The following is a 24,151-nucleotide window of genomic DNA, read 5'->3' as shown; positions in this document are numbered from 1 at the left end:
GGAGTTTTGAAACTTGTCTTTCTCTTTCCACTGTGACTGGAACAATACAATGATACATCTGTTTTTATCAGCAACTGCTGTTGTGGCCTTAGGGGGTGCCCCTTCCACACCCACAGAATGTCTAACCCAGAGGAGGAGGAGAAAGATGACGACTAGGGAGGACGTGTTCAGTGAGATTCTACAAGCTAGTGCTGCGTCAGAGCATGAACAAAGGGCCTGAAGATATGGAGAAGGAAAGAGCAGACAGGAGAAAGACCCAAGAGTCCCAGCAGGAAAAGAAGAAGGAGATGCACCAGGACATAAAGGGTCTTCTCAAGCAGCAAACCAAATGCTCCAGACTCTGGTTGACCTACAAGTCTAAAAATCCCAGACTTCCTACCTTTGCAGTCTTTGGAGAACTCTACAGTAACAGCTCCCCACATCCCCCAGCATACCACATGACCTCCCTACTCCTATCATTCCATGTTTGTCTATGTGTGAAAAATACAAACTGGGGTGAAAACACAAAAACAGAGAGACAGAGGCAAAATGGAAGAAAGCCAAGCATCTGTCTGTGAGCATGGTGTATGACCCTAGAAAACACCAGACAGAGAGAGACTGTGTATTTGAGGCCTGGGGTTGACTTAAGAGGATTGGGGTGATAAGATGAAATAATAATCTTTTGTTTCTGGTTCCCCCTGTGTTTAGAGAAGGAGATATTTGTACGTTCCTTGTAAATAAACAAAACTGCATCAAAAAAATACCAGACTTGATGATTAATTTCTACCCCCAACTGGAATATCCTCAGGGCCCCCAAATTTTGACAAGCCACCCGCGATGAAAAGGGGCAACTAAATGTCAAGATGTGGATTTTCCTTTTCATTTCAGAAGGTTATACAGGAATCTTGTAAAGAAATTACTTGTGGCATTCAGTCAATGGATCCACTGTCATGAAGCTCTTGGCATTTAGAATTATTTTTCAGTCACTGCTGTGACTGTACTTCAAAGTTGACTGCATAAAATCAATTACAAAGGGAACAGAATGTGAAGGGGAGAACAACTGCAATGGGATATCTAAGTAATATTTGTTAGTTGATTGGAAAATTTTATGTTATACAAAACAGGCAAAAGTGTGCTATTCTCCAGCACAACTACACATATTACAGCTCAAAAGATAATTGCAGGAACATTAGTAACTTCATGTAGTTGATGTCTCTTGGTAAAGATTACAGAGATGTAATGGCAGCGAAGAAAGATTTAACACCTCATTTTGTACTCCCTTTGAAGTCAATGGGAGATCAATGCATGTAAGCCTTGCAAGATCCAGGTCCCAGTGCAGCAGAGCATTTAAGCACATACTTAATTTTAAGCATGTGTTGAAATTATTTGCTTAATCTGGAGCAGTACTTTATCTCAGGAAAAGAAATTTTAGGTTAGAATATGTTACAATTGTTACAATCCTAACAAAGCTCTCCTTATGGATGCTCACCACATTACTTTATTAGACCCAAACCTTGGATTCCGCCTGAGGTTAGGCTAGCTAAATTAGGACAGAGTCCAGTCACTGTCATAAACTCTGTCATTCTAGACACACTCTTGGCATGCAGATCCTCTGGCACTCCTTTCTCAGATATGGGACTCTGCAGGCCAACAGCACTGGTCCTGAAATTAATATTGCCCTCTCAAGCCTTCTCAGTAGTGACTGCATGCTCCTCAGAGTTCCACGGAAATCATGGACTCTCTGGATTTCTGTTTCATCCTTCAGAGAATATGTGACAGTTAAACTGAGAGAGAGACAGCTATCACAAAACAATTCCCGAACACTTTACTCATAGACAAAGCACAAGAGATATACAGATCTATGGAAAAATAACAAATACCTGCATGGAAATTCCTGCTTCCAGTGTCCTCAAAACTCCAGAACCCTTTGTGTTTTGGTCCTTTTTTTTCAGGGTCACAGGATCCTCTTCTCTTACCCAGTGTTGCCTTCTTGTTTGAGACAGTGAGAGAGTGCCCTTGCTAAAACCAAAACTTGTCCTTTTATAAAATGCTATGCCCCTCTATGAGATGCTTAGAGCAGCTTCAAGTCTCTTTTCAGGTGATTTATTGACAGCCTACCTGAAGTCCAGATCTGGAAAACTTGTTCTAAGGTGCTTCCATTTGAATGGAGGATCATCCAGATTAAGAAATCTTGATGCTCGCCATTGTTAACCTACAGCTAGTGGGCACGCAGAGTCTCTGCTAAAGGACTCCTGGTTATCTCAGTCCATTATGGAGGTTAAGAGGCAAAAGTGAAGGCACAGTGCAATATACAGTTAAAATGGAGTTGCCGACCAATATAGACGTGTGCAGGCATGCACTCATCTGTCACTACAATGTTGCCAATTTTTGTAATTTTCATTCTCAATCTTGCATTTTTGGGTGTTTTTCTTAAAACCCTCTCCTGGGGTCCATTGCTTACATGAGAATGTCAGCTTTCATATAAAAAGAAAGTTGCTGAGAAAATCTTGAAAATGGGAACACTAAAGGCTCCTAAACCATAAGGCAAATATAAAGTATCCCAACTTTATTATTTTTAAAATTTTATTATTTTAAAGCCAGTCGTGTTATTTTGGGGTCTGATTCTTGATTTTTATTTTTTTTTAATATTTGAGGTTGACAATACTGTATGTAGCAAAGTCCATAAACCTACGCCTTGTGAGGCTGCAACATTATCGTTCTACTTAAATAACAGTGATTTAAGGAAAAAATGTGATCTTTTCTGTATGTAATTTAAAAGGAATAGTTTGGCTTTAAGACACTGTTTTAAAAAAAATCAGGTCAATAAAAAATGAGTGGTTTGGACCTTCGCCACTCAGAGACCAACCCTGCAAAGTGCTGAGTGTCTGCTGTAACATGCTGAATGGCCTCAACTCACAATGAAGTTAGTAAAGTGAAAGCAAGCCACTGTCAGTTAAAATTGTGGGTGCGCCAAACCTTACAGAGTGGAACCCTTAGTTGCTAAGGTTGACCCTAAAGACTTACCAGCAGTATGTTGGAGGATGTCCATTCCCACCTGCAAAAGTCCACAATTGTGTTTGCAAATGCATGCCTCTTGTATATAGCCCATTAAAAACATGGCCCTCAATATAATAAAATATCTGTGTGTGTGTTTGTGTGTGTGTGTGTAAAAATATATGAAAATGAGAAAGTACATTGAAAAATAACAATGAAAGAAGACAGAGACTGTGCCCAGTTTGTAGTTTGGAAGGCAAACTTCTACAAGCTGTAGTCATTATTTAAAGTTGTTCAGCATTGCAGTCATTTTGTTGTTTGTTCACCCAGGAATTGAACATAATAAGCTGCAGTGGTCCAAGGTTGCGAGGGGACACAATTCTTCTCCATGCAAGCACCTTTTGCAGCCAGCTGACATCTGTGGATATAAGCTGGACAGGGGCTACTGATTTAGGGGTCATTGCTCTAGCAGAAGCTTCTTTAAGGTAAAACACTTAAATGTGCCCCAGTTCTCCACCTGCTTGCTTTACAGCAATAGGTATACATTCCTCCTGTGGATCTGTTTATCTGTGCAAAGTAATGAAAAGGATCAGTTGTATTCATTGGGCTTGATTCACTTCTGTGCCAAAGCTCTGCTCAGTGTGGAGGAATTGAAAGGGGCCAGGAGTTGGGTTCCAGCTCTGGCTTCCTAGTTCCCAGTTCAAGCCACAACCTTGCTGGAGTTGGAGTTTCTTCCTAGTAGCTCTGGCTTGTGCCACTGATGCAGGCACTATTGGTGTAACAAAACAGAGCTCTGTCATGGACCCCTCCCTGCCTGGCTCTGGGAAGTCCCTGGCTGCTCCCTGCATTGGGGCGAGAGAGGAGACAGTAGGCACAGGGGCTGGAGCCAGCACACTTGTATAATTTGGGTGTTACTCTGAGATGGAATTTTTCTGCTGGACAGATGCAGCCAGTTTCCAGTCCCTTTATGTCTTCTAAGCGACAGAAGGGCAACAGGACAAATAAAACCATGGTGTAACTTTTTTGAAGCTGATGGAGTTAAACTAGGGATGATTTTTTTAAATATAGAGAAATAACTGTTGTTTTATATTTCAGCCTCCAGGGCCTTTCTGCTAATGGATGCCAGCTGACAGATGATGCTATAAATGCCTTGATTGAAAAGCATGGGAAAAGGTAATTCATATTCACACAATGATCCTGCACTGAGATATTAGCCATTAACAAACCAAAGAATAGCATACTCACCACAAAATGCTAACAGTTATTTCTCTTCTGGCAACCTACTTTTAATAAAGGTGCAACACACAGGAGTGCTAGTAAAGAGACTGGTCCTAGTCACTTGACATTGGTCAGAGTTAAGAATGGTTATTTCCCTTATATCCATTCTCTGCAGTGGCTCACCTACCTTCCTTGCACTTCCTGCTATGCTCATCCTGAAAAACCAAAATGCAACCTTAAGTCTGACCATATTTATATGGTATATGTTCAAACCACCTGAACACAATGCACCAACATATAACCAATCACAACATATATAAAAATACCTGAACATGTAACCAATAATCTTACTCTTAGATTTAAGACTTAAGACTGCTTGCTTGGTTGTTTTTTTTTTTCAGGATAAGGGTGAAAATTTATGGGCTGTAAGGAATGTAAGGGAGGTAACTAGGGTTGAGATGGGGAGCTGATGAATGGAGCTTGGAAGAGAGACTGAACAACTGAATTGTTTCTTTGTGTGCTTTACAGAATTTGTGTTGGTTTATACAAGGTCTGACAACCTTAACTCAAACCTTACAAAGTTTTTTTGTGTGAAAATATGTATTGGGCATCATGCTCAAGCCCTCTGATGGCACTAGATCAAAAGGAGATAAGAGGAGATTTCATAGTAAGCTTTAAGTAAGCATGGGAGTGAACATGAAGTATGTAGGAGGTAGCGTATCATTTTGTGAAGGAGTGAGACGTAATGGGATAATTCTGTAAATTTTCTGAACGCAGACTCTTTGCTAAAATTTGTAATTAAAAATAAAGGTTAGGATTAGATAATAAATCCATTCGGAACCCATTGCAGCTAATGAAAAATCATTTTTTATATTACCTATTTCAGCAATAGGGTATAATAAGACATGTGCCACTAAGCGATAAATGCAAATCTTGGCTGTGTAGTAGCGAAGCAATAAATAAAAAAGATCACAGGCATGAATTGTGATATTTTTTCCCTACCCAGACAAAGGGGTACTTTGAGACAGACTTGCTTGCTTGTCAATGGACGTCCTTCTAAAAAATGGAATCATAAAACATGAAAATCTAGTTTTATTGTGTTTGACATTCTATTTGTTATTGCTAACAAGCATGACTCAGAGGATGAATAAACTCAGCCAGCTGAGACCTATATTTTTGTTTACAATCTGTGGATAGTTCTAATTCCTCAGATGTTTTGCTCAGGGAAGAAATGAAAACATCAGGGTGAATGAAGTCAACAGAGATGTTTATGTAGGTTTCTGCTGAATTGTGTTGGAGCTGATTTTTAGACAGAAACTTGGTTTGACTAATCAGGAGGCAGACAACCTAATAACACAGGCAGCCACTCAGATTTTTTTGGGTAAAGTCTAAGGGCTCAGTCCTCAACTGTGACAAGTGAGTTTACAGTATGTACAGTTTCATGAAGGGAAGAGTGGAAAGGTAGCCTCCTGGTCACTTTCTTCTCCCCGAACCTGGGTACTCAAATTGCCCTGGCATAGTTTAGAGCAGTCTCATTGCTGCTTTAAGGTATGCCACCTGTAATCAGCAAATGCAGTAGCTGAAAATCTGATGGATTGCTTTTTTGCAAAGCTGCTGGATCCGGGGCCTGAGACTTTAGAGTCTGAATTTGCTTAAAGAAATTAAATGGCAAGTCAAGTGGATATTGTTTTTCATCTAAGGGCTGGGTTGAACTTCAGTCCTAAATTTGGGGCATTGGGAAGCAGCAGCGTGTCCAGGAGAAACGCCTTGAAGAAATTGTGATTCAGTGGCTCCCTAAACTCCTCTCTTGCACTTGCAGGCAGGGAGTAATTTACTTTACTCCTTTTTGAGGTGCAGCATACTCGCTCCCTCATGCAACAATGACTAGAATGTGGGCATACAGCCATGGCTCCTGCACTTGCTGCCCACTTGTTTGCAGGGAATTTTGGGTCACAGCCTCTACTATCCCCTCACACTTGAAATGGCAACCTGGGAGAGTACTATGCATGCATGCAGGGTTGGGGAGGAGCCTTACTCCACTGTTTAGCTGCATAGGAAAAAGGCACAATCAAGCTTTTCTCAGTTATAGAATTGAAGCATGTCTGACCAGCAGGAGAGAAGCTGTGGAAATAAAAGCCAAACTTTTCAAATGTAGCTTCCTAAATCTGGGCATGTTGAGGCACCTGAATTATTGACCTGAGTTTCAGGAATATTGAGAGCACAGTCTCATTGAAATTAGTGGGAACTGTGAGCACTCAGTGCCCCTGAAAGTCAGACCTCTTACAGTAAATGTAAGCTTATAAGCCTGGTTCTAAGCAGCTATGTTTTAATTTTTGACCAAAAGAATTCAGATGGAGTTGAAAATCTTTAGGGAGAAGGTTTGTCATGGACATCTCCCAAGACATACTTTGTTTGCTAAAGAGGAAATAGTCAATGAGCAAATAAAACAGGACCGATTAATTTACTTTGCTATTTATGGACATTATAAAGAAACAAAAACAATGTGTAGTAGGATATATTGATAAACCAAAACCAGGTAATCAACCCTAGTCTTAACACCCACTGCAGATAAAGGAGAGAGAAATTCCCTTCATTCTCCCAATAATCAAACATAAGCGATAGAGCAGTTTTGGAATGGTTTTAGAGATTACAGTCAGCAGCCTCTAAATCAGGGTTTTTTCCAGCCTGCATTTAAGCCCATATTGGAAGGTGGGAATACACTGAGCTCCAGTCTCCCTTCTTTAGAGTTTATTCTCTCATCTGAAGGTAAATTTCAAGCCCACCTCCAAGTATCCATTTTAGAACTTCTCCACTCATGCTGGTTCACCAAGTCACCATCTTCTCTGCATTCAAGTCTTGCCTAAAAACTCAGATATTCAGTGACACTCACAGCAAGTGAATATGTTCTTTATGAATAGGTCATAAAGAAGGAGCAAGGCTAGTGCACTTGTGCCTGGTTTGTTGACCCCAGTTAGGCTTAAAAGACCCGGCCTGGGGGGGCGGAACCTGGGTTAGTCAGGCCTGAGAGTCAGTCAGGAAAGGGACAGAGTGAGCGCATGAAGACATGGGGCTCTCAGTGCCTATTCCCATGGAATAGGGAGATGGGCCAGAAGGCCTGGGTATTGGAAGCAGGACAGCAGGATGTTCTCTGGGAGAACCTGCCAGAATCCTTTGGGAGGGGAGGCAGTGGAAAACTGCTGGGGAAAAAGAGTCTTCAGGGAGAATCTCAGGGTGGTGGTGCTAAGTGAACAAAGGATGGAAGATTCCTGCAAGAAGCCCTGAAAGAGGATGGACTGAGAAGTGAAGGGGAGAGTCCCTTGGGAGCTGTAGCCCAGGGTGGGCTAATTTTTATTTTGTTTTGTTAATTTTGCCTTATTACAGTATAATACGTCAAAATTGATCCTTCTTCCAAGCATCCCATAATATCCCATGTTTTCTGTGTTTGTCTTTCAAATAGTCAGTTCTTCTTGACAAGGACTGTTTTCATTTTGTGTGTGGTTCACTCCTGAACACACTTCTAGCAGTATCATTATTATGGAACAGTATAAGGGGGGTAACTATAAGGTGGCCTATACATCAAGCCTTTGGCATGTTCATTAATTGAAAGAAATCAGAATACATGAAGAGAGTATTCTGAAGTTAATTAAGCAAATGCCTAACTTTCAGCATGTATATGGTCCCACTAAAGTTAAGTTTAGCTCTAAAACTACTGTATAGTTTGACTATAATGAGTGTAGCTCTGCAGTTCTTTGCCATTGAGCTTGCTTGCAAAAGAAATCACACCATGAAATCGATGTTAGTTGAGATAGTTTCACGTATGCAGGAACCAGTTGACACAGATCAGCTGGTATTGGGGTATTTTTTGTGTGTGTGGATCCTCGTAAATCTCATTCAATTTAAGGAAATTATATAAAAGCTTACCAAGAAAAGAGAAATTTAGAGCACTCTGCAGATACAAAATTTGTATCTGGATTCAATCTATGATCCACAAACATGGTCCGTGGATATAAAGCATATATCTGCAGATTTGCAGGGCTCTAGAGGTATTTTCTATTGCACAAGATCCTTAGCTCACAAAAGATGATCTCTTAAAAGAGTATGGCAATTTGCACTCAGAGTAGAGACTTTTTCTGCGTTAACGAATTGCCAGCAATGGTCACATTGCATCAGTTTTCAGCAATTGGAAGCCCAGTGTTACACTGTATTCTCACATAACCAGTTATGTCTTATTTATTAGTAAGAATGACCTAAATGACACACTGAAGAAATAGCATTGGATGAAAGAGAATGCCAGTGCTGCTTCTATTTTCAGTAAATACTGCTTTTTTCATTATTCACAAGTTGTATTACATGTTGCATGGCTTCAGAGAGAGGTCTTTAAAAAGTGCTTTCTTTGAAAACAAAAGATGGTAGTGATTATCTGCCATGATGGCCACAGAGGAGATCTTCAACATGCTCTGTAAAGTATATGAGCATGAATTAGAATTTTGGAAACACAACAAACCTTGCCAATCTATTTGATTTCCTTCAATGAATAAATTATGCAGTCTCAACGCTAGCAGGAAGCCTAAATGTTGTCTGTTGTTTTAATGTCTGACTGCATTCATGCTTAGAATGACATATAAAATGCCTTTAAATAATAAATTGTTAAGCCTTCATGTACCCTTTCTTTCTTGGTATCTCACATCCTGTCAATTAGACTAAAAGAGCACATATTAAAACACAGGACACAAGCACAATCAGTGGGAATTGTGTATAATGGACCATATCCTTAGCATGTGTGGATTGAAGTCAATGGAACTATGCTGATTTACACTGATGAGGCTCTGGCTCTACATACTATTTCTGAGGGAAGAACTGAGCTCATGGTCTGTAGAATTTTGGGTTTTTTTTTAAGAAATAGGTGTAATCCAGCTGCTAAGGGACACTTTATTAATGTAGTTTCAAAAGCCTCTAGCCCAACTGTTGGTGGAGATGCTAATGGCAAATATTTGTAATAAGAGTAAACATACAATCCCAATTATAGTCACTTCAGACTTGCAGAGTGACAGCAGTATCTTTAATAATTGTTTTAAGAGGATCCTTGACCTAAAGTTTTGCACCTAAAAGTCACATTAGGCGCTTACAAAAAGCGGTCTGATTTTCAGAGTTCTGCAGGTTTCATTGATTTCACAGGACAAACGGGATTTCACAGTCATAGCAGGAGTTATCTCGCTGAGTATTTGTCTACAGCATTCTGGCTGCAGTGCCTGTACGTCTAAGACTGACTGTCTTAGACACTGCTAACAGGTGGTTGCCTAGGGCAACAAAATGTTTAGTTATAAGCCAGCCAGGATCTATATCCTGTAATTAAAGTTTCTTTACAATCCTTCCTACTCACACCCTCTGCTGCTTCACCACTTTCTAAAGAACACGCAATAAATCCTCCTCCCAGTGTTAACCCTATCTCATCCAAACCACACACATTTGTATTTTAATACTGATCAGAGACATGTCAGTCTCTTTGGACATTTAGAACTGATGGAACATGTTGTATAACATACAATGAAAGGAGGGGGAATTTTCTCTGGTGCAAAGCTGGATGAACCTAGAGGGTCAGGATCAGAGGCAGAGAAAGACTAAGAAACCCCTCCCCGCAAAAAATATCGTGACAGGAAAAAAAAATGAGGATTAATGTACTACAAAAAGAACCTCAAAAATACATTTCAAAAGTACCAGAAAGATACTGAATGAAAATGAAAGTAGGAACAAAAATAAAGTGAAAAAAAGAATACTATGGGAAGAAGAATAGGGCCTGATCAAGTGAGGAGTTAAATTCCCTAATGACTTGAGGAGCTCAACTTCTCACAAGGTGCTCAGCATTTTACAGAACTCTCGTGGAAGAAATAGTAAAGACTATACCATAATACATATACACAAAGGGGACAAATTAAGATCTCCTGGGCAGCCTGAATACTGGCATCTCCTAACTTTTGAATATTTGTCTTTGCTAAATAAATAATTCTTTTGACATAGAATTTTATATATAATCATTAAAGTATTACCAAATATATATTATATTGCCACATATATTTTAAATATTTTTCTTGTTCAACTCACCCCAGTAGGCATGCACAATTGCTCACAAGACTAATTATGTAATAATATCTTTTTTCTTTTCTAAACAACTTCCTCCTGCTTACTGAACAATTCTGTGCCACTGCAATCTGAGGACTGGGACAACAATGTGACTTCCATGGTTCTGAATTATATTGTCATAAACACTAGTTTGTGGCTTCAGTTCAATGAATCTAGGAGGAAGGGGTGGAGGTCGAGTATATAAGAAACTATAGGGGACAGATTCAATACTGCATGCACCTTCTGCAAGGTGCAACAGAGCAGGGATCTGTTGGAAACTGCTTACGTGTCCCAGATTCTTTGCCCCTGCCCCAATCCATGGGGCCGTTTAAACTTGTGACACTTGATATAACCTCCAAAGGACCCTGTACCAGTAGTGAGTAGCTGCAGAAGAAATTTTATGTTCTGGCCATTCCCTGTCCTGGCTCCCAACATTCCCTTGCTGCTCCTGATGTGCCTCCTGCATTGGTTGCTGTAGGAGTGGAATCATATGAGCCAGCTCTACACCTGTTGGGGACTCTCCCATGTATGGTGTGGCACCAGAAGGGACTTGTGGGAGATTTCCACTCTTTACATTGCCTCGAGAATCTAGACTTTTCTAGAAAAGTCAACAGCAGTGCAGGTTTCATTACAGTGCCCTGTCAGTGTGCCTCAATCTTGCTCAGAAAGGAACATCTCTAAGAGTGAGAGAACCAGGAGAACCATGCCATAGAAAGGGAAAGAAAAAAAGATAAAGTAGAGAGAGCTACACTTTTATTATTTCTTTCTTTTTTAAAAATCCAGGGAATACATTTCAGCTTGTCAGGGAGAAAAGAAATGTGGAGTAGAGTGAAAGGTATTCTTCTCCGCCTTTGGAATAAGAAAACCTCTCTGCATAATGTCTGTTTTCTCCAGTTGTTTGGAATGATCTCATACCACATATATTTGTGTTCTTAGCCATTCAACTCATCTCTGCTCTGTTAAGAGGAACATTGATTATCTGTCTCACTGTAGCTACCATAGATAAAGCATTTTGATGAAAGAGGCTTTTCTGTTGTTTATTTCTTTTTTTAGGTAGGACTGAATGTTCAGTGCACTTTATTTTAGGGGCTCCACATATGAATGAAGATAGTACTGTGGGAATTGCTGTAGCACTGCTTGTCTAATTTGTTTTGATTAACTCAGTGCTGTCATCCAAATGGGGCTTTAGCATTTTGCTTCCTCTCACTTGAATAATGTGTGCTGGGGTGGAAAAATAGTTTTTTCTTTAAATGAAAGGCCCTATCTAATGCAATTTTCAATGTACTCATTTCTTATATTTAATACTTTAAAAAGAAGAATTTGTTTCCTTAAGATAATTAAAGTGGTTCCTCTTCATCCTTTAAAAAAATGTTTGACTTGAATTTTGGTACTTATATTTCATGGTATAGTGTTTATTGCAGTTAATAGATGAAAAATAACCCTAGTTTATTTGGTTAACTTCAGTTGAGTTGTACCCTTGATCCAAATTTGCATTGAATTCAAGAAGTCTAATTCTGATCTCACCTACACTGGCGTACTGGAGTAACTGACTTCTGGTTTATATTGATTTAAGTGAGAGCAGAAACAGATCCCAGTTGTCTTTCCCTTTTTATTGATCTGAAGCTTTTGGTAGCATTTGTCATAGATGCTTTTCTTCAGGTGCCTAATCAGTCTGCAATTAGGGGTTGTTTAGAAGGGTTTTGTAATAATTATAATTTCTTGGTAACATTTTTTTTCATTTATACATTTTCAGAGTACAGATGAGCAATATGTCCCTCTGGTGCTTCTGTTTGTACGTAGTATGATTTGTAGGCTACTTATTCCCTTTCCACTACATGCATCCGACGAAGTGCGCATTCACCAACGAAAGCTCATGCTCCAATACATCTGTTAGTCTATAAGGTGCCACAGGACTCTTTGCTGCTTTTATTCCCTTTTGTAATCTTTAACTATATGTAATAGAATAACATAAGAGTGAATTTAAATACCAGAATGTAGATAATGATGATTGCAAAATAACCTGGTTATAATATATAAACACACAGTAACATTTATAAACCTGGCAGGAACAATATGTAATATTGATGATAGAAAAACCAGAATGTGAACCTTCTGAAATTTACTACAGCAGAAAATAAATTATATTCCACTACTTTCAAAGAGCAAAATATGTCTCAAGTAATTTGGTCTTTCCAGTAATTAGCCTCTTGTAAGACATCCTCTCTTGAATTTCTCATTTTATCATTTGGCTCTGCAGGATTTTTGTGTTCCTAAATCTCCACTCCTTCTCTTATCTAGCGGCCTCCCTGATCTGCAGACCTCAGCTGTTTCCTGCCTCTACTTTGACAGTTCCTACCTAGTTCTTAGTGAAGAATCAAATACAAAATAGAGGTAGACTGAGGAAATGATGTTCTGGATTAGATTTAGATCTGGATTAGATTTACGCTAGGAGTTTGGGTTGAAATTTGCATCAACCAAAATCTTGCAATCTTTATTTCTGAGATTATGGCCGAGAATGATGAAAATCTCATAAGATAGTTGTTCTCATGACATTTTCATTATTGGGGGCTCAAAAACCAGAGAAGTAGGTTCAGATCAAGGGATTCACATTCAATTTCTTATCTAGGTTTGGATTTGAACTGTATTATGGGGAGTTATCTCAACAGTCCCTTTATGTCATTGGTTGAAATGTCTGAGGGATGGAGTTCCCTGGTTGATGCCACCATCAACAATAAGAAAGTGAAAGGCACTTGTGTTTAATGGTGCTTGACAAAGTAAGGATCTCTCTTAATTAGCTTCTGCTAATTAGCAGGTTCCTCTCCTTGCTGAAATCAGCCACAAGAGGGAGACATGATCACCTGTTATGCCTGTGTGTTACACTACTTTGTTGAATGGATGCTATGTGCTCAGATAGAGTTAAAAAAGTCAGAGTGAATGCTATAGGCTTAAGTGTTGAAAGTGGGTTACTTTTAGGGTAATATATGATTATCTGAATTATTTTCAATCTGTTGCTAAATTTTGTAGGGGAAAATGAACATTGTTATTGTTTGTTTTTAAGCATTTTATCGGTGATTTTATTTATCAATTTGTGTGATAGCCATTTCCAATTGCTTCTTAAAGTTATCAAATATAAGAGGACTTGATTCCGATCTCACTTTTACACAGGTCTCATTCCAATTACTTCAATAGTGCTATCCAATATTTACACAGGAATGACATCAGAATCAGGCCCACTATGTTTAGGAGAAGGAAAACTGAAACATCTCACAAGAAAGTTTATGCAAAGCTGTGGTTTTTGTATGCGTTGCACTGTTGATATTGGATTAACTTTTTCAGTAATCTCATCTGTTTTCCCCCAGTCTCAGTAAACTAGAAATATTTGGCTGCCATGCTCTTACTACCAAGTGCCTGGGTTTCATGGCTAGAGAGTGTCCAAATCTGGAGACGCTGAACATTGGCAGAGTCCCCAAGGTTACTGATGTCTGCTTGGCGAAGATAGTCAATTGTCTGAAAAAGCTAACTACCCTCAATATAACTGGGCTCAATGTGGTAAGAACACTGTGATTTCTCACTGTTTTCTCATTGTATTTAAATCGACTAGAAGCAGATTGACTGATGTATGTGGTATTTGTATCAATAAATGCACACTGGTGTGTGTGAAATTCTCTATTTTTTTCCAGACAAAGTGAAGTAATTGAAGGAAAACAGCATTTTTATATAAATGTTATGGCCATTTCACCTAGTTGTGAGACATGTAAATAGCCAATTACTTTGGCTAAAAAATGTTATCAAATATAATACAAATTCAAAATTAGTTAAACTGTAAGAGAGACAGTAGCTTCTAACACTTGTCCCCTGTACAAAGCCTGAGTAGCTGGGCTTTGCACAGGTTATTTACATGGAGTTTAGAAGGGACAGATCCTCCCTCTAGTAGTGTCCCAGAGGTCTCCCTATGTCCCGGTCTGGAAGAAACAATTATAGATGGGAACACTGCACTTGCTAAAACTCATGTCTGTTTTCAAAATACCCACAGCAACTACTACAGCCTTTAGGCTACAGCAGTGTCTGCACTTACAGTGCCCTTCCTCTCCCTTGTTTAGGGATTATGGCAATTGGCTCTGTGTAGCTGATATTATCCACTGTTCCCAATTTCCTCTCTGTGTTTCTCTGTGGCACACAGTGGGTACCTGCTGCTGTTTGGCTTTACATGACTACACAAAATTGAGCAGGATTTGACTCAGTTTTTTTCTTAATAACAGAGCTAACCTTAAAACTACTGGGAAAGTGTCCAACGTCTCATACATTCCTATGCTAAGAACCATAACACTTAATTTGTCACAAGGCGTGTCAGTAGGATCACACCATTGCTGAGGAGAGGCACTAAAATGGGCAACTCTTATTGAGAGTCTACAGAACCATTCCAGGTCAATACATGTAGAGATTTTTAAACAATGACCAGGATGGTGAGAAGAGGGAGGAAGGACGGAGTTCAGTGAGTACTGCACTTGAATTCAACAGCTAAAGTGCAGAAAACCAAAATTAGAAAAATCATAAAGAAAATAAAGCAAGCTGAAATTAGAGTTGGAAAAACTTGCATTAAGAAATGTAGTCTCTGGCTATGTAGAACACCCAATTCCTTTATTTGCTACTTGGATCCCCAAGTAAACACAGGATTTAACAACATCCTGCATAAGTGAGCCAAAGCTGGTATAGTGCTGAGATCCAAGACTTTCTGTATCTTCTCATTCAGCATTGCAGGATTTAGGTCATTCACATTGACAGAGCCCTTCAGTCTCACTTGGAACCTTTCGGCTTGGAAAGAAATGCTCTTTGAGCAGAGACTGTAATTTGCTATATGTATATACAGTGCCTAGCTGCCCTAAGGGAACCTGGTCAGACTGAGGCCACTAAGTGCTACCACAACACAAATGACAAATAAATTACTACTACTACTAAATGAACCTCCCCTAATCTTGTAAAGTTATCACACCACGTGTTTCATAGGTGTACGTGGTGATACGGGTCCAGCTGTGTGATGGAGAACCCATGACTCTGTACATATTTTGATTTTTATTATTGTTTATTATTTATTTCTGTTGTCTTTTCTATTAATTTCCTTTGTGTTCTATGAGGGCCCTGCCCACAGGAATTTTGTCTCTCTTCTTCCATATGGGTGAGAGAGAGGTAAGAGCTAGCCCAGATTCCAGGGACAGGAGTTGGCTATTGGGTCCTCCAGGCCTAGGGTCCCATTCACCCTTGAAACTTAAACTAAAATGGGCATCTTCTGATTGGCTGTTGTTTATTTGTTGCTCAGCCATGTCTCTGTTCTAGGATGGGTTTGGTGGAAGAAGGCAGTTTACTGTATTTACTAGGGGCAATGGAGGAGCAAGGGAGAGAGTGGGCCAGGTTCGGGCACGAAGATAAATGGGAAAACTGAAGGAAGCAGTTGGTGTTTATGTCAATATATAGAATCACCAGACAGCTGTAACAGACAAAGGCTGTGAAAATGAGATACATTATACAGGCATATCATCTATATAAACTCAAACCATATATATAATGGAGCTAACACAATGTGTGCTTAACATCAGACTCAAACACTGTGCCTGTATATTGTATCCTCTTTTGACATGCAAGTTCTTCAAGGAGCAGAGACTATGTCTTCCTAAGTGTCTGCAGTGCCTAGCACATGTTGGAGAGTAATGTAAATAATAATGTTTGATAACATGACTGAAAGAATGAATTTTATTTCTTTAGCTACCACTGAATATCTCTGTGGGCTTTTGACAGACAGTTGCGCATACCTGAAAGAAATTTTTGCATTTCTTTTCCCTTTGTGTGATGCGTTCTAGGTAAGAGACCGTGTTGTCCACTTTATTGTAACACAGTGTCCTAAACTGGAGTGTCTGGTTCTCAGCTCCTGCTCCCAAGTGACTGATACAAGCCTAGTGGAAATTAGCACCTACCTGCGAACAATCAGGTACAAGTTTGAAAACTAAAATGAAACTTCTTGCAAATGAATTATCATTTGAAAGTTAAAGCATTTCTATCATTCAAAAGGGACGCTATTGGGTTCATTGATATTCCAGTTAACAGAAGCGTTGTTTGGTTTGCTCACAGAAAGTATCACAATGGTGCTGTGTAAGCCACACTGTAATTGCCCTGGATCCACAGTGCTGTTCCCATTGGATCTTACAGGTGTGGATCAAAGCAAATATGTGGCCTTTTGAGTGTAGATTGCTTAATAAAAACCTATTATTTCTACATATACACATTATGTGATTTTGATTTACAGAAGGATGTTGTCACTTGCTTTTCAGATGTATAAAATGAGTCAGAATAAGAGTAACCTCTCATACTAAAAAGAGCTAACACTTTTCTGTGGTAACCAATCATAGTGCTGTAGTACCACTATGACAAGATATGCAGCATTTAAACCAATACTGTAGAATTCTGGAATACTTTACTATAAGAGAAGCAATGTATGTGAATGTGGAAATGCTAGAAAGTTATTCAGTTAATTTGAAATTTATCTTAATTATATCATTGTATCTCTGAATACACACCTAGTTCTAATAATTCAGAAAAGAATTTAAATAAATGAATACAAGTGCAAACCTAGATAAGGATTTTACAGAATTGATTTAGGGCCTGATTGAGTGAATGTGATACCAGAAAATGAATTACTGTGGATTGCAGAATTAGACCTTCCATCCCTGGAAAGAAGTCAGGCCAGGATCTCACCTCTTGTCTCTTTAATCTTCTGAGTGGCTCAGGCATAGGCCAGGTCCACAAAAGAGATGAAACAATGGAAGTGGCTTCTATCCATCTATCTTAGGTATCTCTGTTCTGCTCACTGATGAAGAATCTAAGCACTGCTTCTGCAGACCTAATGACCATGCTGTTCAATAGGTTGGCTGAACACACAAATCACTGATAAATATGGACATCAAATATGAAAGGAAATGTTACTTTTATATTAATCCCTTATAACACTAACATCTTCCAGGCTGTTGGCCAAATGAAATCATAGGACATGTAGATACTACATATGTCTGTAGTCTCCAAATAGTTAATGACAGTTGATTGAACTACAAGGAGAATATATTCCTACAATCATTTTACAAACAACAAGATTTCACAGTACCATTTGATATGGTGATTTGGTATTAAATTAATTCTGACATAGCATATATATTGTAATACAAGACACGCCTTGGTAATTATTCCACAGTTTTAGCTCCTAATTGGTCAATTAATAGCCTAAAATCCCATACAGCTGAGACACAGTTGAAAGCTTCTCCAGTTTTATTATGCATCCTCGGTGAGATACTTCATAAATGAATATGCACCATCAGGTTTTGGTCTTATGGTATAAGATTGACATTCAAGAGCCATCTAGGCATAGCCAAGTGGTTCTTGCAGTTTGAATGCAAATGGGCAACCCACGTTTATAGCTTGTTAGATATAACTCTCCGTGACACCTAATCCATTTCCCATTCTAGAAATCATTACACTTGGGTTCCTTGCATCTGAGGAAGTGGGTATTCACCCACAAAAGCTCATGCTCCAAAATGTCTGTTAGTCTATAAGGTGCCACAGGATTCTTTGCTGCTTTTGGGTTCCTAAAAGTGTTTATATATTAAAAAAAAAGTGGGGGGAGGGGATTACATTAGTGCATGATGCTTTTTTGAATCCAGAGGAAAACTGCCATGATGGAATAAAGAAAACCTTTTAGGTCATAACACTTTTTTTTTAAATTTGAGCTTCCTGGGAGTAAAAGGAATGAAATATTAATGAATTTAGAAAGGGCAGTTTTTTGAATAATCAAGCTGTTTTTTTGTTATGCTTTCTGGAGTTACCTGTGTATTTATTAAAAATAGTGTAAATGGGTAAAGCTCTATAAATCATCCCTGAAAATGAAACTCGTTCACCACTTTTTACATTATTGTGCCAATACCTTAGACATTCCTTGGTAGTAATCTGTTCTGAAACCTACAGGTATCTTGATGTTAGTGGCTGTAAAAGGGTGACTGATGTAGGAATTCAAGCTTTGGCAGGGAGCTGCCGCCAGCTTTATTTTCTTGATCTGAGCTCTACAGGAACAAGCAAGAGGGGGTAAGACATAACTTCAGCAGTTATCACCTAATACTCGGTATTCTCTCTTTTTTTTTTTTCCTGTCACTTTCTTCTGTGTAACAACTTCATTGTGCTTCTTTAATTAAGTACTACAGATGAATAGGGAACATTTTAAAATGTATTGTTTAAAGTGATTGCCTTGATTAACTTGATAGCCACATTAAAACCTCAGCTGCTTCATATCTTGCTGAAATTCTTCATATAACAAATGGTTTTAGGCTGAATCAAAATATTTTTATATTCATTTATGTATATATATTTATATATGTTTTATATTCTTTTTATAGGGCAGATAAAGTTCTGTATATACAAATTGCCCACATACAAGCCCACGTCGGAGATTCCTTTCTAGACACATAAATTTGGTGGTCACTCTTAGAAATATGTTTTCTCTGTTTGTACATAAGTGTCAGAAGTATAGGAGGAGGAATGACATGCATGTGTGTATGTTTGTGTGTGTTGGTATGTTGTTCCAGAATCTTCTATTTGCAAAGACTTTGATGAGAAATTTCCTCATTGAGTGTGTTGCAGTCTGTGAAAGGGTGAAAATATGCCACTCCAGTAGAGAGGAAAGGGTTAATAAGTTTCCTTGAGAAGAAGTACCTGCCACACTTCAGGCAAACTGTTACTTTTGGCAAGAGTGGCTGGCAGTGATGTCTTTTTAAGGATCTAGGCTGTTTAAAAGAAAAAGTTTAAATGCTGGCAGGAGCACTTGCTCCTGGGAAAGAACACACTGTGCCTGGACCCTGTCCTGTAGGAGTGGCATGAAGGGCAAGAGACTCTGTGAACATAGGGGATGGTAGATTTGGTTTTTGTATGAATTCTGTAGCAGACTTTTCACACAATGCAGTGACACCACTGTAAAAGTCTTGTGGTAGTCAGACACACTGAAGTAGCCTCTTGAAATACAGATGACATAAGTCCCATATATTTATTTTTTGTATTGCTGGGATCTATCTGGATATTGATAGGAGAATAAACCCCTTAGTGCAGGGGTTCTCAGCTGTAGATCAGAACCCCTCTGGAGGTTGCAAGATTATTACATAGATTATTATATGTGAGTATGTGATAGTATCCTGTTGAGGAATGAAAATCAGAACAGAACTAAATGGTACTACATTATACAGTTGCCTTGTGCATAGAACCCTGACTTAGGCATAACCAACAGTTAATTACACATGGCTAGAACAAATTAGATATTAATTGTAACCTGTGACCCACTTAGATTTGTATTTGTTTCTTCTAACTTGAAATTTAACCTCTTCTTTGCTGCCTTACCTATGTAGTACATCAGTCAAAAAATATCTCCAGTGTTACTGCATGTGTTGCGTATATCCTCTTTTGAAATACTGATATTCCAGTGGAACGAGGGCACTTCAACATAAGTCTGCTCCAGTTTTACTGCTGTTGATTGAACACCAAAGCAAAATGAGACATTTGATAATTATTGCAGCCATTCATTACAAGTACCCTCCCATTTTAGCTTCTTGTGAAGCTTTGAAATTCTTTGCGCTCCCTTCTCTGGTTTTCAATGTTATCACTTTAGGGACAGTTAAATATTGTTTCAGGGAGTAGTGTGTGAGGAAGACGACAGATGTGATTCCAGACAGAGGACATATTTTCTTTTATAAAGGAGCAAAAAAAAAAAACCTCACACAAACATGTTCTTGCTTCAACATGGCTATATGTGCAACTGCAAGTGGAACTTGAGTGTGCTTGTTCACACTCTTTTAACCATTTGTCAAGGATTTCATTATTGAGTTAGAGTAGGCGATTTCATTTTCCTAAGCTGTCAATAGCTGAAGAATTTCTCTGTGTACTATAAATTGCTAATGTTAATCTATTTTGACATTGTTACAGGCAGAACACATTTTAATAGTATGTGTGTCATTCCCAACTGTACTGAACCATTTCCCCTCCTATTCACAATCACAACTTCCTTGTGGCAACTACAACAACTGCTTACGTGGAAGGCATTAGGAAATTGATTATGTATGTTTAGTTTCTTTTAATGTAATGTTTCAGCTAGAAACAAGGAGGGGAGAAAGAATCATATGACCAATCCCTTCTTCACAGACTACTCTATGAGCCATTGTTTAGAAATTCCCGGGTTATAGGACCTGGATGCCAAAGGGAAGTGGCAATGGGATACAGAGCCTTCCAACTCTAGGCTCTTTGGGCTCTTCATGAAATGAATTTGGCCATTGGCTGTATGGCTATCTCGCTTCGTGTAATTTACAATCTAAGAAATTTCCTGATTTGAATCCACCACCATTTGGGTTTTTTCCTTTCTTTTGTTCTTTATTTTAAACTACATTGTTTTAAATTCAGTGAGAAGTTTTCAGTATACGGAGAAATCTGCAAAAACTGATTAAACTATCACCTCTAAGCTCCATTTAAAAAAAGAGAACGTTAAAAATTCAAGTTATACTTTAAGCCCAAATGGCTTAATCTTTATTCTTCATGAGATTTAATCCAGCTATTTCTGAGGGTACCTCTAGACTTTGAGCTGGAGGTGTAAATTCCAGCTCAAGGAGACATACCCATACAAGCCCTGATTGTGCTAGCGGTAAAAATAGAGTGTAGCCCTGGCAACATGAGGGGCTAACGGCCCCAGGTATGTGCTTTGCATCTCCTACATACTTGGGATGTCTAGCTCCTCCTGTTGCTTAGGCTGTGGGGGCTATGAGACCTAGTGCAAGTGTGTCATCTCAAATTGGAAGTTACACCTCCAGTTTGAAGTCTAGACATATCCTGAGAAAAGACGGGCATAGAAAAAATGTCACTGAAAAAGTATGAAGCCCCCTAATTCTGGTAGAAAGAAGATGCCCCCAACAGGATGAACAAGTATGTTAAAAAAATCTGTATATATAGTCTATAGGTTTGTCAGGAATTGGACCTCTGATCCATTCCCTTATACACAGTTGCATAGGGAAGTTTTTCTAATGCTTATTAAATCTACTGTACAGCCATGCACAGGGTTTTAAAAATGCCAGAGAACTGGGTGTTGTAGGATATGGACCTTTCTGGACCTTTCAGCTCCCCTCTTCAACTTTCTCTCTTTGTACTGCCTAAAACAAAAGGGCTTTTTTGAATTTTGTTATTAATGGGCTCTGCTATATGCAAACCCTGTCGGCTAACTAGTTGTCCCTGCCAAGGCAGCCCATGTTGTAAGATTTTCCACAGTTTTGTGTTATGAGGTGGGAAGTTATGGCATATTGATTCTCTTGACCTGAGGGTGCAAATCATCAAATCTATCTTAAATAATAAGGGAGGAGATTGAGACCAACATCCATTGATAGAATTTCCCCTCCCAAAGCAAAAGTAGGTTACCAGAGACCAAGGGCAGAGACCAGGCTGTTGGGAGCCATGTAGAGTGACCAGACAGCACTGGTGAAAAATTGAGATGGAGGTGGGGGGTAATAGGAGCCTACATAAGAAAAAGACCCAAAAAATCAGGACTGTCCCTATAAAATTGGGACATCTTGTCACCCTAGAGCCATGAATCAGCAAAGGCACAGAGCCTCAATGGGGTGATCCACAGGGTTAACTGTGTGGGTCATATGTCTCATTACACAAGGAGGAAGAGGAGGAACGAACCCAGCCTCCCTGATAGAGTGATATGGGGGAATCTTCGTGAGGGGATCCTTGTGGATTTTTCCTTCCCTCAGCCCATTCCCATATGCTTTACCATAGGAAAAGGATCTGGTCCAATAGTCAGACATAACAGTACAGTTTACTTACATAGCACATTTTAAGCAAGGCATTTTTCCCAATCAACTTTTTGTGGTTACATCTATTTTCTCCAGCTAGCTTTCCATGTTTCCATTACACATCTCTGCGTTATTCTGTGACTAGAAAACCCAGAAAAAATAATTGAAATGAAGTGTGTCTGTGTGTGTGATGAGGGGAGTTACATTTTTTCATAACTGAGAATATATAACTTATACATAAATACTAGGTTTGTATGATTCAATTGTAAAAAATCCTGTTTTTGTTTATACATTTACAGTGAAACAAGGAGCCACATGTGACTCATTATAGCCATGTTTTCTATATTATAGACAGAGACTTTCATATGATTGTAACAAATCAGGTCTATTTTTTAATTAGAGAATTATCTACATTTAAAAAGAAGATGGCCTCACTGATGGAGTTGTTGTGCGTCAGAGGCTACAAAGCTCCATGATAACAGAAATGTTGCCAGCAGGTGTAATGTGGGTGCTCTCTTTTCATCACATCTCCATCTTTTCAGAGGTGAAAAGCCTGCTAATTAAAACACAGAGAGGAAATAGACTAAAGAATTGAAGAGTGTTTTAAGTACATTTTCAATTTCCAGTCCTGAATCAATGTGCGTTAAGATTTTGCATTGTATTTTCTAGGTATCTGTAGCAACATCTTCATTTTGTTGGCTTTTATGTTTCTTTAATACAGTTCAGTTCTACAGCAATATCTAGTTTGTTTCCAGGGCCGCCCAGAGGATTCAAGGGGCTTGGGACAAAGCGGGGAAGCTGTGGCGCTTGTACTTACCTGGCGGTGGTCCGGGTCTTCGGCGACATTTCGGCGGCGGGGGGGCCTACAGTCGCTCTGCGTCTTCTGCAGCACTGAAGGGCCCCCCGCCACCGAAATGCCACCAAAGACCCGCACTGCCACTGGGCCAGGGATCCAGGGGCCCCTGTGGGGCCCAGGGCCTGGGGCACATTGCCCCACTTGCCTGCGCCCCACCCCCTCCAGGCGGCCCAGCTTGTTTCTGTCCATTTATATACGACTCTGGTATTTTAGTTGAAATGTCCAATTGATTCAGATTTTAGTATTCTTTCTTCTGTGATCCAAGAGGATTACAGTGCCTTTGTCCTTGTTGCTGGCCTTTTTATATGTAGCTTGCTACTGTGGTATAAATTATATCAATAATTTTGATGCAGCTTCACAGCACTGGGTTCCCTCCACTGTCCGTTGTCCTCCTCTACTGTCTGTTGACTCAGAGGAAGAGCTCAACACCTAGTAGGGTCAGACCCGAAGAGTACATGTCAGTTAGTTATGCCTCATCAATCAGTTATATGGACATACAACATTCCCAACCCATTAATTACTAACAGAGCTTGTTTTATCATATTAGTCTGTGCTGTTTTAATATTGAATGAGGATGAAAGAAAACATTAGTTCTTTATAAATAGGTTTAAGTTGCTGTTCCAATTCCAATATTTTATTATACAGTGAAACCTGTTTTAAGCAACCATTCAAGATTAACGAAAAAAACACACTTGCTTGATAGTAGTAGTCTCCTAATATAGGTGGCATGGAATTGTACTGTCTGTGGACTAGCTTTTGACATAACAATCTGCCCTGACTGAATGAGAGGGGGCATGTAGCTGCACTGTCTAGCAGTAGACGAGGGACAATCTTCCCAAGACTTTCCAAGTCACAGTTCATTCTCTGGTTTCCACCTTGTTTCAGAGGGAAGTATTCTGTGCTGTCTCTTTACCAGGCATCATCCTCCACACAAGCTCAGCTGTACTTGCTGGTGCATAGATGAAGAGGCTGAGTCAACACTCCACATTTTTCTTATCTGTGCCAGCCCACTCATGTAGTGAGTAGTGGGCCTGCAGAGGCTGTTCTCTTCCTGTGCTGTGACAGTGCCTTTACTCTTCTGCACAAATGCAAAGGACAGATGATGATCTTGCCTTTGTTTAGTGATATTTAGAGT

At 39.3% G+C, this 24,151-nt stretch overlaps 1 protein-coding gene across 2 annotated transcripts in view; it reads left to right on the top strand.

Moving 5' to 3' along the window:
- Nucleotides 1-24,151, top strand: part of LOC127046695 (uncharacterized) — a 100,672-nt gene that overhangs the window by 64,039 nt on the left and 12,482 nt on the right. For both annotated transcript variants that reach the window (XM_050944133.1, XM_050944134.1), the window contains exons 9-13: nucleotides 3,304-3,458; nucleotides 4,069-4,146; nucleotides 13,668-13,857; nucleotides 16,161-16,288; nucleotides 18,310-18,426. In XM_050944133.1, the coding sequence (XP_050800090.1) occupies nucleotides 3,304-3,458; nucleotides 4,069-4,146; nucleotides 13,668-13,857; nucleotides 16,161-16,288; nucleotides 18,310-18,426 (668 nt within the window). The remainder of the gene's footprint in view (nucleotides 1-3,303; nucleotides 3,459-4,068; nucleotides 4,147-13,667; nucleotides 13,858-16,160; nucleotides 16,289-18,309; nucleotides 18,427-24,151) is intronic.

Source organism: Gopherus flavomarginatus, chromosome 3 (assembly GCF_025201925.1).
Source record: "Gopherus flavomarginatus isolate rGopFla2 chromosome 3, rGopFla2.mat.asm, whole genome shotgun sequence".
Classification (NCBI taxonomy): Eukaryota; Metazoa; Chordata; order Testudines; family Testudinidae; genus Gopherus; species Gopherus flavomarginatus.
This window is presented reverse-complemented; position numbering and strand designations above follow the sequence as displayed.